Source organism: Pituophis catenifer, unplaced genomic scaffold, assembly GCF_029215685.1.
Source record: "Pituophis catenifer annectens isolate HBS135680 unplaced genomic scaffold, rPitCat1.0.hap2 SCAF_9, whole genome shotgun sequence".
NCBI lineage: Eukaryota > Metazoa > Chordata > Lepidosauria > Squamata > Colubridae > Pituophis > Pituophis catenifer.
This window is the reverse complement of record NW_027256889.1, coordinates 29,187,200-29,200,034: the sequence shown is the minus strand read 5'-3', so window position 1 is coordinate 29,200,034 and position 12,835 is coordinate 29,187,200. Positions and strand designations below refer to the sequence as shown.

General features: G+C 43.8%; 1 protein-coding gene across 1 annotated transcript in view; it reads right to left on the bottom strand.

The window, feature by feature from the left end:
• Positions 1-641: 641 nt before the first annotated feature.
• Positions 642-12,835, bottom strand: part of RNF19B (ring finger protein 19B) — a 33,184-nt gene continuing 20,990 nt past the window's right edge. Inside the window, exons 2-9 of the mRNA XM_070950259.1 lie at positions 12,020-12,225; positions 9,290-9,434; positions 8,804-8,966; positions 8,159-8,273; positions 4,079-4,219; positions 3,293-3,500; positions 2,575-2,706; positions 642-1,343 (exon numbers count right to left, since the gene is read on the bottom strand). Of these exons, the coding sequence (XP_070806360.1) occupies positions 884-1,343; positions 2,575-2,706; positions 3,293-3,500; positions 4,079-4,219; positions 8,159-8,273; positions 8,804-8,966; positions 9,290-9,434; positions 12,020-12,225 (1,570 nt within the window). The 3' untranslated portion in view covers positions 642-883. The remainder of the gene's footprint in view (positions 1,344-2,574; positions 2,707-3,292; positions 3,501-4,078; positions 4,220-8,158; positions 8,274-8,803; positions 8,967-9,289; positions 9,435-12,019; positions 12,226-12,835) is intronic.

Sequence of the window (12,835 nt, the reverse complement as noted above, 5' to 3'; positions counted from 1 at the left end):
CAATCTGTTGCCCTCTAATTCCTCCAAACCCTCTAGAGCAGGGGTGTCAAACTCAAGGCCCGGGGGCTGGATCTGGCCCACATGGCCGCCCTGGACACTGCAAAGGACCAGCCCATGGTGCCTCTGCCAGCAAAAACAGAGCTCAGGAGGGGTGTGGGTGGCCCTCTTGAGCTTCATTTCCACTGGCAGAGGGTTGCAGGAAGCCGTTGCAGCTGAAAATGGAACTCGGGAGCCCGTTTTTGCAGGCAGAGCCCTTGGGCCGCCACAGACGCCCCCAACATGAGTGACATTGAGCTGGCCATGCCCACCCTGGCCCCAGAACTCTGATGCAGCCCTCAATAAAATTGAGGTTGACACCCCTGCTCTGGAGGCCCACGGTCACCTGCTCCAACCCAGCTTCAGGATCCTTTTGGATCCTTGTCCAAAGAAGGCATCTGACCAGAGGGAGCAAAGTCCTCTAGGGGGCAGCAAATATACATGCTTTGCCTTCCCAGTCAGACTCCCAAGCAGCAATGCTGGCCAGATGGCCACCCTGCCTGAGGGGTGGGGTGGGGGTGGGTTTCAAGGAATGAGTTTCAGGAGCAGAGAAGTGCCTATCGGAAAATCCAGACAGATTCACTGGGCAAACAGGAGCCAATGAGAATGGAACAGGAATATTTATTAAAGGCATTCTTTAGGTGTGTGTTTGGCAAACATACAATATACACGCACACATTTATGTACACTCTTACAGAACTCACTGAGCATCACCAAGCGCTTAAATCAATAAATAAAAAAAGAAAACTGAGGTTTTATCCTCATGTAAGAAAAGCCATGTACCCAGAGTCCGGATTACGGCAGTCACCCGGGGAACCAGGAGCAAAAGCTGAGGGGGGGGGGGGCTTCACCCTCGGGCCTCAAGGCACTCCAGTGTTCTCTCCTCTGGCCGGTGTCCGTCTGCTTGGGCACAGTGGCCAATGCGGGCACTTGGGCTCCCAGCCCCTCTGGCACTGGGGGGGTGGAGGCAGGCAGCAGTCTGGGGGAAGGGGGAGTCACATTCATCCAGGGTGATGTCGGGCACATCGTCGGATTGGCTGTCTGAGCTCTCCAGGTCACTGCGGATGCTCTCGGGCTGTGCCAGAGTGATGTCCCAGGTTTTGCTGGCCACACAGTCCTTCTGCTCACAGCTTTGGTGGTTGCATATTTGCTCCTCCTCCTCCTCCTCCTCTTCCTCTTCCTCCTCCTCGTTTTCTGCCATTTGGGTCGGGACATGGAGGGAATCCTCGGTGCTGCTTCCACTAACAAGCTGATAATGGCTGGGCTTGGTCTCTATGTCCACCTGGATTTCCATGTTGTTGCACTCTCTGTGGGAAAAGTGCACCATGTGAAGCTCCATGTTACCAACAAGGTTGATAAATTGTAAGATGAACTTGTCTTATCCTGGGATACAGATGCTAATGTGAGGAGCGGCAAAGGCTCCCAGGGCATGGAAAGCTAATTTAGCAGGAACACGCATGGTGGATTCCCTTTTGCTCTGGCACTGTAGCTTTCAAAGAGAGGGCAACTCTTTCTATCTTCTCTTTAGGATATATATTGTTTGCGATATATATTGGCAGTTCTTGGCAGGGCATCCCTAAGGACCTTTTTGTATTCCTAATTCTTTTCCTTGAAAAATATGCATATATATATGCCTTTTTGACAAAACCAAGTTGTGTGTATATATATATATATATATATGTTTTCTCAGGTTTTCGCGGGTGTTTGTATGTAGGTCTTTGGTTATTCGGGTCTTCTCCCACGTAAAATTGGAAGTGTCTTGGCGACGTTTCGACGAAGTCTCATTCGTCATCTTCAGGCTGGTGTTCTCGGCTTCGTGCTTCCAGGAGCAATGCTTCCAGGAGCAATTGCTCCTGGAAGCACGAAGCCGAGAACACCAGCCTGAAGATGACGAATGAGACTTCGTCGAAACGTCGCCAAGACACTTCCAATTTTACGTGGGAGAAGACCCGAATAACCAAAGACCTACATATATATATATATGCATATTTTTCAAGGAAAAGAATTAGGAATACAAAAGGGTCCTTAGGGATGCCCTGCCAAGAACTGCCCAAGCACCCTTTTATCTGCTATCCACAAACACCGGCTGAGGCTTCAAACCAAATCCCTCCCTTTCTCACCAGGCTGGAGTTATTGGCTCCTCTGCATATTCCACACTTTCAGGCATGGCCACCACACAATGGGGAGGGAGAACAGCCACATGCAGAGTTCACTTCTCTTCTAGGCACAGCTCTTCCTACTACAGGAAGTCTTGCAGCTGAATGGCTCATTCAGATTAAGCTATTTCTCATAAGATTTTGCACAAAGGACAGAATAATGAAATATATACCTGCATGTGAACCATCACATACTTTTAGGGAACTTTCTCTAATTTTAATTGACTTGCAGAATTTAGGAATCTTCAAAACGCACACCTTAGAATCTGCATTTGTTTTCTAGCCAAACATAGCAAAAACAAGAATGTCTTTTTGACAAAACCAAGTTGTATAAAAGCTCTCTCTAAGGACGACAGATTTTGACCTCCCTAGATTGGCTCACCTGTCCTGGGGATTGTAGGAACTGATGATGGAGCCTGCCATGGCTCGTGTGCTCGCATTGTCACTGATGGCTCCGAGGCTGACCGAATCCTTTGGAAAGATCTCTTTCTGCACATCAGCCTGGACTTCAAGCCTGACCAAGAGAAAGAAAGTGGTGTAAGGATGTTTCCCCAAACCCACCTAACTGAGGTGGAATGTGGTTCTGATCACATGAAAACCATGAGTGGAGACATCCACAAGCCCTGAATGTCACAGGGCTCAGTTTTAAGATTCTTCTTTTCACATTATCCATTTGGATGAACTTTGGCTTTGTTTCTTTCATCCTAAGAAGCACCATCCACTCCCACTCTCCCCAGCACACAGCAGCACACTTTTCTCAACACTCTATAGGCAATTTCTCCACTGCTCAGTTTTCACAGGAGGAGAGTCTGCATTTCACTTGGGGAGCAGAGAAAAAATGGTCATAAACGTTTGGCTCAGGACCAGCTCTCTCATCCCTCAATCAATTTAGTGGTAAACTGCAAGAGCCTCCTAGTTCTCAGAAAAGTGGCCAATTCAGTGCTATTCATGGCCATTATATCATGGTCTAGTTAAGTTGGGTGCTGTACAACAGAATCAAAGTCATTATTTTCCACATAGGTATATGTGGTCCCAGATTCCAAGTTCCTGCAACACATACATGCCCACCCCCACACACTTCAGCAAGCATGAATATTTACCGGCTGTATTTTCCTTTCCCTCCTAAAAGGACTCCGCCACTTAGAGTGCCTCCAGAGAGTGCAGCAAAGCTGGCTGTTTCACTGTAGTTGCCCTGCATGACGCTGAGCCCATCGGTGGGGCTTCCACTGGTGCTCAAAACACTCGTCAGCCCTTCAATGCTGCTCTCACCGATGCTGGGGTTTTTGAGTGCCCTCCAAGCATCTGCCACTAAGCAAGAAGAAGGTGGTGAAACAGCACAAAACGGAAGGCGGTTAGGCAGAATCCCCCTTAGAGTAAAAGAGGAACCAGCTGGAATTGCGCCCCAAGAAGTAAAATGCTGGCTTTGTGATTGAGGCTAGGGCCCAGGGTGGGGGTTAGAGTCTGTTTCCTGGCTCTGTGGATGATGGGTTTTTATTTTTATTTTAACTTTATGACAATAAAGTTATTTATTATTTATGGATTAGATTGGGCCAAGCTGCTGTGTGTTTTTATTTTGGCGTTATTTGCTTTGTTTTATTGTAAAGCCACCTAGTGTCACATAAAAGTGATACATAAATCAAGTAAATAAATAAGTACTGGAGAGCTATAATTGGGCAATTTAGAAATATTTTTGTGGAGGAGTGATAAACAAAAATGTGGAAGATGCTTTACCTGCATGGTAGGAACTGTCTACTTGCCTTTACAAATTTATTGTGTAAGAATGACCTCGCCCATCCAAAGCTGCCCACAGAACTCTCCAGTACTGCCCTCCTTGTTCCCAAGTGCCCTTCCCCCAAGATTATGACCAGAGTGGGCTACTTCTTTACCTGTAATTGGCCCATCATCTTCATCAAACTCAATTTTAACCCCTTTTCCATTGGCTGTGCTGACACCACAACCTCCTCCTCGGCACAAAGAAATGGGGACTACTCCATACACATAGGCCAACATGATAGGGACACCAATACCTAGGAACAAAGGCTGCATATCAATAAACAGCAAGAATCCTACAGGAAAGAAAAGGCTTTTCAATCCAAAGTAGTACATCTCAGCAATTGTTACCAATTGTCCATAGAAGGTATTCAGTCTGCAGACTGCAGACTGCAATTCAGTCTGTAATGTTACAAATGATTTGCCCTGATGGTGCAAGTACTACCTTACATACTATCTTGCTATCTTATATGGGAGAGAGATTTTTGGCTGGTAAATGTGTGTCCGTGTCTGCTTTCCCACACAGAGAATCGCCAGACTGTCCTACAGGCTTAAGGTCCTTGAGCTTTTTACCAGTAGAGATGTGACCATAACTGGACTATGAATACCAATGGTGGGGAAGGGGTAGGGTGGAATACCTCCACAGATGGCTACTTGACAAACAGCAATAATGTGTCAGTCCCCTGTTCCTTTCATTTGTTTCCTGTCTAAATGTGGAACTCCAACTGGCTGATTAGTAGTGATATAGCCTTGGAACACAAGGCTTTTTGCATCACCAAAGCCTGAGAGCTGGGGTCCTCAACCTGTGGGCCGAGGCCTATTCTCAACTGGGCCATGAGAGTGGCAGGCTGGCACAGGTATATGCGCAGCCCCATTCATGCAAGTGGTGGGTACATGTGCCTCCTGCCCCTCGCACAAATCCATCCCCTCTTCCCCCATTTCCACCCCCCCCCCCAAGCCAGGCCGCCAATCTGGAAAGGTTGGGGAACACTGCCTTAGAAGACCAACAGAAACAAGAAAGCCTCAAATAGGACATTCCTCAGTATTTACGTATGGAGACCGGATTGCCTTGGAAATAAGAAGCATGATAGATGTTACTATCCTTGGGGGGGGGGGGGCGCGGGGGGGAAGAACATTGGCTGTTTGCAGACAGAAGGTAAAATCTCAATTTATAAAAAACTGAATTTCACAAAACACACTCGGTTATGTGATAATGACAGGAGAATATATATATTTTTAAAACCCTGGTTAAGGAGAATACAGGAAACAACCTTAAAGTATAACCTTGTTTATGATAGGCTAGTTTTGAACAACAGCAACAAAAAAGTATGTTAAGTGGTATCAACAATCTTGGCTGTCCAAAGCACATGAAAAGAATGATTTGATCCGATTTCAGAGCCTAAAGACCAATGCTTTGTGTGTCTAAGAACACCAAGGTCTCAATGCAGTGTAGCCTCGCTTACTCCAATGAGAAAAAAAAAATTAGAGTCTACAAATAAATGCAGGACATACGTTTCAAACACTGGATCAAAACTGGGTCCCTTTTGCAGCATAAGACCTGCATATTTTCTCTATACTCAAAAAAACCCTATCGTTTATAACAGGTTTATTTATGAAGCCTCCTGCATTTGGACAGCAAGCTAACCACTCAACTCACAAATGACAGCTATGTGCTAGGCATGTAGTCAGGACAAAGCCAGGCAGCTCCACCACCATTAGCTCAGTTACACAAGAAGTGTGCATTGGTCCCATCAAGAATCATCCATGTGCCAATACCATGACTTCATATATTCTATTTATTCTTAATGAAATTATTACTAGAAGAAATCTAGTTACAATTTTAAGGTAGACAGAATCTGCCACTTTTAAAACAAATACTATGTTTTAATTCTGAAACTATTAATGCTATCGTTACCCACCTTTTAGAAAGAATATTTGGTTAAATAACTTTTATTCTCATATTATTTTTAAATAAACACAAAAATAACTAAAAATAACCAAAATAAAAATTAAAACAAAATTTACTTTAAAAATCAGATGTGCCAACTAACCAGAACCCTTGGCTACTTCATAAATGCCAAGGAGAACGAGCCTCCATTGGCTCCTGCAAGAAGAGAGCATGGGGACAGCCAAACATTTCCCAAGAGATATTCTCTAATCTGGAATTGGTTGTGGGGAAGCCTCGAGCTCCCAGACAGAGAAATGGCACCAGCTGTTAATTAGTTTTCACAGGTTGACAGACCTGTGGGGTGTGTGGGGTGAGGGGGGGGGGGTGTTACATGGCAAAAATAAAAAGGGTCTACCACTTAACTGCCTTCCAAGCAGCAATGACTCTGCTGCTTCCTACAGTATTAACTGTTTATCACTGGTACCAACTTCAGACTTCTGATTGGTTCTGGCAACTAGACTTTCTCTTTTGATCATAGCTGTGCCAAGATTTTTTTCCACTTTTGTATTATGTTTTTAGACTGAATGAACTAGGTTCAAAAGCTGCCACCTCTTCCAGTTCCTACAGTTCCTTCCCCTTTTAATCAGCACATTAAATCAGTGAGGCTGGTTTAATTCTACCCACTTCCTTGTTCACAAAAAGTATGACCATGCTATCAAATTGAAAGAGAAACTGAGTTTTAAAATATAACATTGTATCTTATGACAATAGAAAATAATTATAAATTGCCTCTTTCTAAACTACCTTGGTCATACAGAAAACAATTTATTAAATCAAGACAAAATAATGATATATATAAAGAAAATCTGCAATGAGTTTTGAGTGGAAGGCGGATTGAGGCAAAGGATGAACATTGCAAAATTTCATTGTCACATTTCTCAAGGTTGCTCTTCAGGTTTGCCTAGATAAGGAGCGGCCAACCCCAGGCCATGAAGCGCACGCAGTCCCGGAACCGCTTTTGTTGTTCAAGAAATTACATCATCAGGCAAAACCACTTAACACACCCACCCACACACGCACGCACACGTCCATTTCTTGGCAGTTCTTTCAAATAACCTAGGTCTTTTTTTAGGCTTAATACGCCTCCCCCAGCCATTAGTTTACAACACCAAGTTCTGCCCATTCAGAGAGGCCACTGCTTTGCCCACTGTGGCTCTCAACCACTCTCCCTAATAGCGTATTTCCCTGGCTGTGGAGAGGTTGCCTGCTCTGTTCTAGACACTGAACATGCTCAGGAAAAGCACACCAGAGCAGTGAGACGCTTTGTTCTGACCTCCAGCCCCAAAGGGCAGGCATGAAAAGCAGCACTGGAAACAGGAAAAACTCTCAGCAGGCCCAAAGAAAGGTATCAAGAAAGGATGAAGCAGAATCAGGAGACGGTACAGTTGGGGGAAGAGGCCAAAGGGGTCCTGGTTGAATCCTACTGAAATCTTACAAAAGAGAAGGTGAGTGTTCTCCAAGGCAAAGAGTATGATTTACCAAAATAATTGACAATGGGGGACTCTTGAGCCCATGCTGGTTCCTTTCCTCAAGCAAATACAATAGCAATTGCACTCATCCTGTACAAAATAATGGTTGGAAACTAATCAAAGAAACTAATCAAAAACTAACCTGGAATTAAGGAGAAACTTCCTAACAGTGAGGACAATTAATAGTGGAACAGCTTGCCTTCAACTTCTTGTGGGTGCTTCATCACTGGAGGTTTTTAAGAAGAGACTGGACACAGTGGACAGTCACTTGTCTGAAATGGCATAGGATCTCCTGCTTGAGCAGGGGGCTGGAGTTTAGAAGACCTCCGAGGTCCCTTCCAGCTCTATTCTAGTCTAAAACTATTTTGTAGCACTTTAAACATATTCCCTACCAACCAGTGTAATCCCACTATAACTTCTGCCAATTAAACCGAACAGAAGGTTTCTGAATTATCAAAAAATGGGGAAAGCTCAACAGGAATGTTCCTCTGACTTGACTAATGGAATTGTCAGTGATGGCCCCATAAATACAGTCAGAAGCCCTGACTAGGAGTGTAGGCACAGAGTAATTCTTCCACCAGAAGAATATGAAAAATCCCTTTAAGTTGTATGAAGTCCCGCAATTGCTCTGCAGAACGGCATCTGAATTTTAAATAGGCTTGTCTGTAATTCAGATCAAGAACTTCTATGCTGGCTCAGGGATCAGCCTCTCTGAAAACTACTGCCAGAGCAAAGCCCAAGCACCCTAGCACATCCTTGAGAAGAGAAATTTATCTTACCAACACTGACCGCAGCAATGACAGGGGATGCAATCACAGACAAGGTTACTCCACCCGTGATAGCTAAATTTCTCTTATGTTTGGAAGTCTTCTTTCCCTCGTATCTGCTGTGAATCTGGTGCATAAACAATCAATAATAAATAAGAATTAAACTTGGAAAAGATTATCAGTACAGAGATTCTGTTATACACTCCTGAAGACACATGCACTATATCTCTGAAAAAAGAAAAAAGGTTGAAGTACCCAAAAGAGATAAAAATGTCACTATGTCCACAGCAGCTCAGTGTAGCAAACAATAGTATCACAAAAACCTGCAGCAATGTTCACTTTGTAATCATTAATTAAATATGTCGATCAGAAAGGACGGAAGTTCGGCAGTTCGAATCCCTAGTATAGGTCTCCTGGACTAGTTGGACCAGATGACCTCCAAGGTCCCTTCCAACTCTGTTACTGTTATTATTGGAATAATAACAGTATATGGAATTAACAGGCAGCTCATTCCTGCCCCAGACGTCGAGTTTACATATGGCACATTTTTCTTGAACATCAAGCCTTCTCTATACCTTCAAGGCAAAAGCTGACATTTCATTAGATCCCCTCCCTAGGACTTATAAAATGCCCCCTTGCAACTCTGCTCATGCTTACCTTCCTCCCAACGTAAACAGGGATCCCAATGACCATGGCTGGAATAGCAATGCCAGCAATCAGAGAAATCCCTACGGGGGCACCAATCAACGTTCCCAGTTGCCATAGAATCTTCTTCTTACGGCTCCATGGCTTTTTGCCCCAGAAGGTACAACCAGAAGGACTGCAAGAGATTTCACAGAGAATTCAGGTATTCAGAGTCACACGTCTGCTACATGTGTTCCATCAAATCTATTTCCCCAAAGGGCTGAAAGAGTGTTCAGAGGAACCAAGTAGCTCCTCAGTTGGAATTGCTCCCCGTCCCAACATTGTTGTCTCCCAAAGTTTTAACTTCCAGATGAAAGAATACAACCATTGGGATCACTTGCTGTACATAGAACAATGCCAATGGTATGATTTCACAATTGTGGGTTTTGGGGAAACAAAAAAGGCATGAGCAAATTATCAGCTAGCGAAACAAAACAAGAGGCCCCCCAGCCAAATTACCTGAGGTAATGCAAATCAGAAATTTCCTTCATACACAGCCAACAGAATTCACAGCCACATACAGCGCAAGTCATATGATTACAGCTGCCATCGTTCATTTTGATAATGTAGGCACTGCAGCGGGGACATGGCTTGATGTCATCGGCTGTGAAAGTGAAAAGAAAACTAGTCAACTTCTTAACTCTGCACATTAAGGAGATGCCAGTAAGGAACCAAAACTTATTCAGCTGTCTTATTACAAGAAAGAAGATGATGAATCTTTGTACCTTTACTTTTTCTGGGGGGGCCCTTTCTGAACAGGGAAGCATCTGAAAGCCCAAAACACTGAGCTTAACCGTACTGAGGATCAAGCCTTACTCATTCAAAGGCTATCCTGTGTCTAACAAATTATTCCTCCAGGATGGTTCTTATATAGTTGACAAGACTGCAAAAGAGAATGGCTCAGCAGCGATCCACTTGTGCTCATTAAGAAAAGATCAGCGACATCGACCTCTGTGGGAAAATGGTCATAAAAGTTGCCACATAGAAAACAGAGCATTTGGCTACAGGGATATATTTAGCCTGCTATAAAGCGGATTCTGCATTTTAAACAGCATGAGAACACAAAGCTATACTTGACATACACATTCAGTATTTTAACTCTTATTGGAAATCTCCATCTTTTTAAAGATTCAGACCAAGAATAGTTGGAAATGCAGGTAGTCCTCAACTTACAACAGTTCATTTAATGACCGTTCAAAGTTACAACAGCACTGAAAAAAGTGACTTATGACCGTTTTTCACACTTACAAGCGTTGCAGCGTCCCCATGGTCACATGATCAAAATTCGCAGGCTTGACAACTGACTCCTATTTGCGACAGTTGCAGCGTCCCTGGGTCATGGGATTTCCTTTTGTGACCTTCTGATGAGCAAAGTCCATGGGGAAGCCACATTCGCTTAACAATGTTTCTAACTTAATAACTGCAGTGATTCACTTAACAACTGTGGCAAGAAAATGGGGCAAAATTCACTTAACAAATGTTTCATTTAGGAAATTTTTGGCTCAATTATCATAGTAAATCGAGGACTATCTGTAATATGCTGTTGTGGATTTCCCCTCCTTTGTAGCTCCATCCAGTGAATCGAATATATTATGGAGAAGTACATATAATATATTATGGAGGAAATCTCCATCCACCCATACAATTATATTACTGCTATTTATTTATATTGAGGTTGGGATTGCATAGGTTGGAAACAAGCAGAAGAGGCCTTCATCTTGCAGTGGATAGGCAATGGCTAAAATGGTGATGAATGATGAAAATGGTCATCCATCTCACCAATATGATCCTGAGAGTTTAATAGAAATTAAAATACAATATAAACGGAAGGTATATTAAAAATATATCTACTCCCAGCTAACAAACACAAAGTGGCTCCCAAACATCACTTTCTAATAGCGCGCACTTGATTATTCTCCTGGAACCAGTGGTGGGTTGCTCCTGTTGCGCACCGATTCGCAAGAACCGGTAGTAAAAATTTGTAGTAGTTTGGAGAACCGGTAATAACATTGGCTGGCCACGCCCCCGAATCAGTCCCCAGCCGGTCGCTTACCCCGCCCACCTCATCAGAGGCTTTTTTTTTTACTTTTAAAAGCATTTTTTCTACAACCTCTTCAGCCGAAAAAATGCTTTTAAAAGTAAAAAAAAAGCCTCTGATGATCGCACAGCTCAGCTGGGATCATCAGAGGCTTTTAAAAGCATTTTTTCGGCTGAAGAGGTTGTAGGGGAAAAAATGCCTTTAAAAGCCTCTGGCGATCCCAGCTGAGTTGCCTGATCGTCAGAGGCTTCTAAAAGCATTTTTTTCTGCAACCTAAGGTTGTAGAAAAAATGCTTTTAAAAGTTTAAAAAAAAAATTGGCCATACCCACTGTCACATTACCCCCCCTACCAAACCACGCCCACAAAATAAGCCACGCCCACAGAACCGGTAGTAAACAATTTTAGAACCCACCCCTGCCTGGAACCCATGCCTATGAAAAGAGCCAGGTCTTCAAAGCTTTCCAAAAGGTGAGCAGAGTTGGGGCCAATCAAACCTTGGACAGTAGAGTTTTCCAGAGGGCAGACACAGCAGAAAAGGCCCATTTCCTGAGTCCAACACCTAAAAACACCTAACAGATGGATCAAGACCAGGTCCTCCTGCCCAATTTAATGGAACAGGTAGAAATTAGTAATAACTAAAAGATCTGGATTTTCAGAACATCCTTACTGCCCAGATTCATCCTAATGTGCTCCTCAAAAGCACTGGTAAGAGGCATTCTAGGTAGACACACTTTAGCACAATAACGAACTGAGAAGTAAAACGAAAGGAAGCTTCAATCCAATATTTATTTAAATGTACCTAATAAATAACTTTCTTCCATGGAATTCAAGACAGCATGTTTGATGCCATTCATCAAGAAAAAATATATGCATTAATGGTTCACAAAAGGTTTTGTTTCCACTCTCATTATATCATGGGAATCCCCTTCAGAAATCTGACTCCGTCCCTGCTCGTAACTGTCAACCAGGAGAACAAGTGGGGAAATAAAAGCCCAGGAACAGCTAGCATATGAAAGACCTTGCCTGGAAGATTATACAGCACATAAACATCCTGCCCACTAGTGTTGCTGGAGATGTCTGACTACATCAGGATCTCAGGATCAACTCTCTGATGATCTTCACAATGACCAAGGCGCTCTCAAATACATACCTGGACCAGACTCTTGTCCGTAACTGAGGCCTGAGGTGTGCTTTGTCCTTACTCGCAGAGTCTGTGCTCTCTGCTGGCGGGCCATGTCGCAAGTTTGGTTGGGGTGCCATATCTGCTTGCAATGATAGCAAAACTCAGTCTGGCAGCCTTCTCTCTCACAAGTCAGTTTAGGGCAGCTGGCACAACCATAGGCAATAACAGCATAACTAAGAAGAAGAATACAGGTCAGTTAAGAAAGAGCAGAATCTTGTGGAGAAGTCATACTGTAGTATAGAACAAATAAATACGATACAGTCCATTCTCAATTCAACAATAAGATCGTCTAGCCTAGTCCACCCCGTGTTTTATTTAAGCAAAAGTGCCGTACAGCTCATTTCCTTAATGCCTTAATTATTTATTTCTTACATTTTTATGCTGTCCCTCGCCCCTCTAAGGTGACTCTGGACAGCTTACAAGTTATAAAACAAGTAGAAAAATAATTAAAATATCAAAACTAGACAGATTTTAAAAACTATGCTGAAACCAGATTTGAGAGTCAGACGGGATGGGGATGAGGTCTTCTTATCCTATCAACCACCTCCAGGGGGCAGCACTCCCCTCGGGGCCCCAAGACAACCAGCAAAGCCCAGTTTTAATACCCTCCCGGAAGGCCAAAAGGTTGGCAGCAGTTCTCATCTCTGGTGGCAAAAGGACAAAAGGCTTCTCCCCTTCAATCTGCCTGTTAGAGTTCCTTAGCACACAGGCTTCATCACAGGCTTCTTCCGCTGCGGCGGTGGGCTGGTCCCATTGGGGAAAGAAAGCTCCTCTGGTATTCAG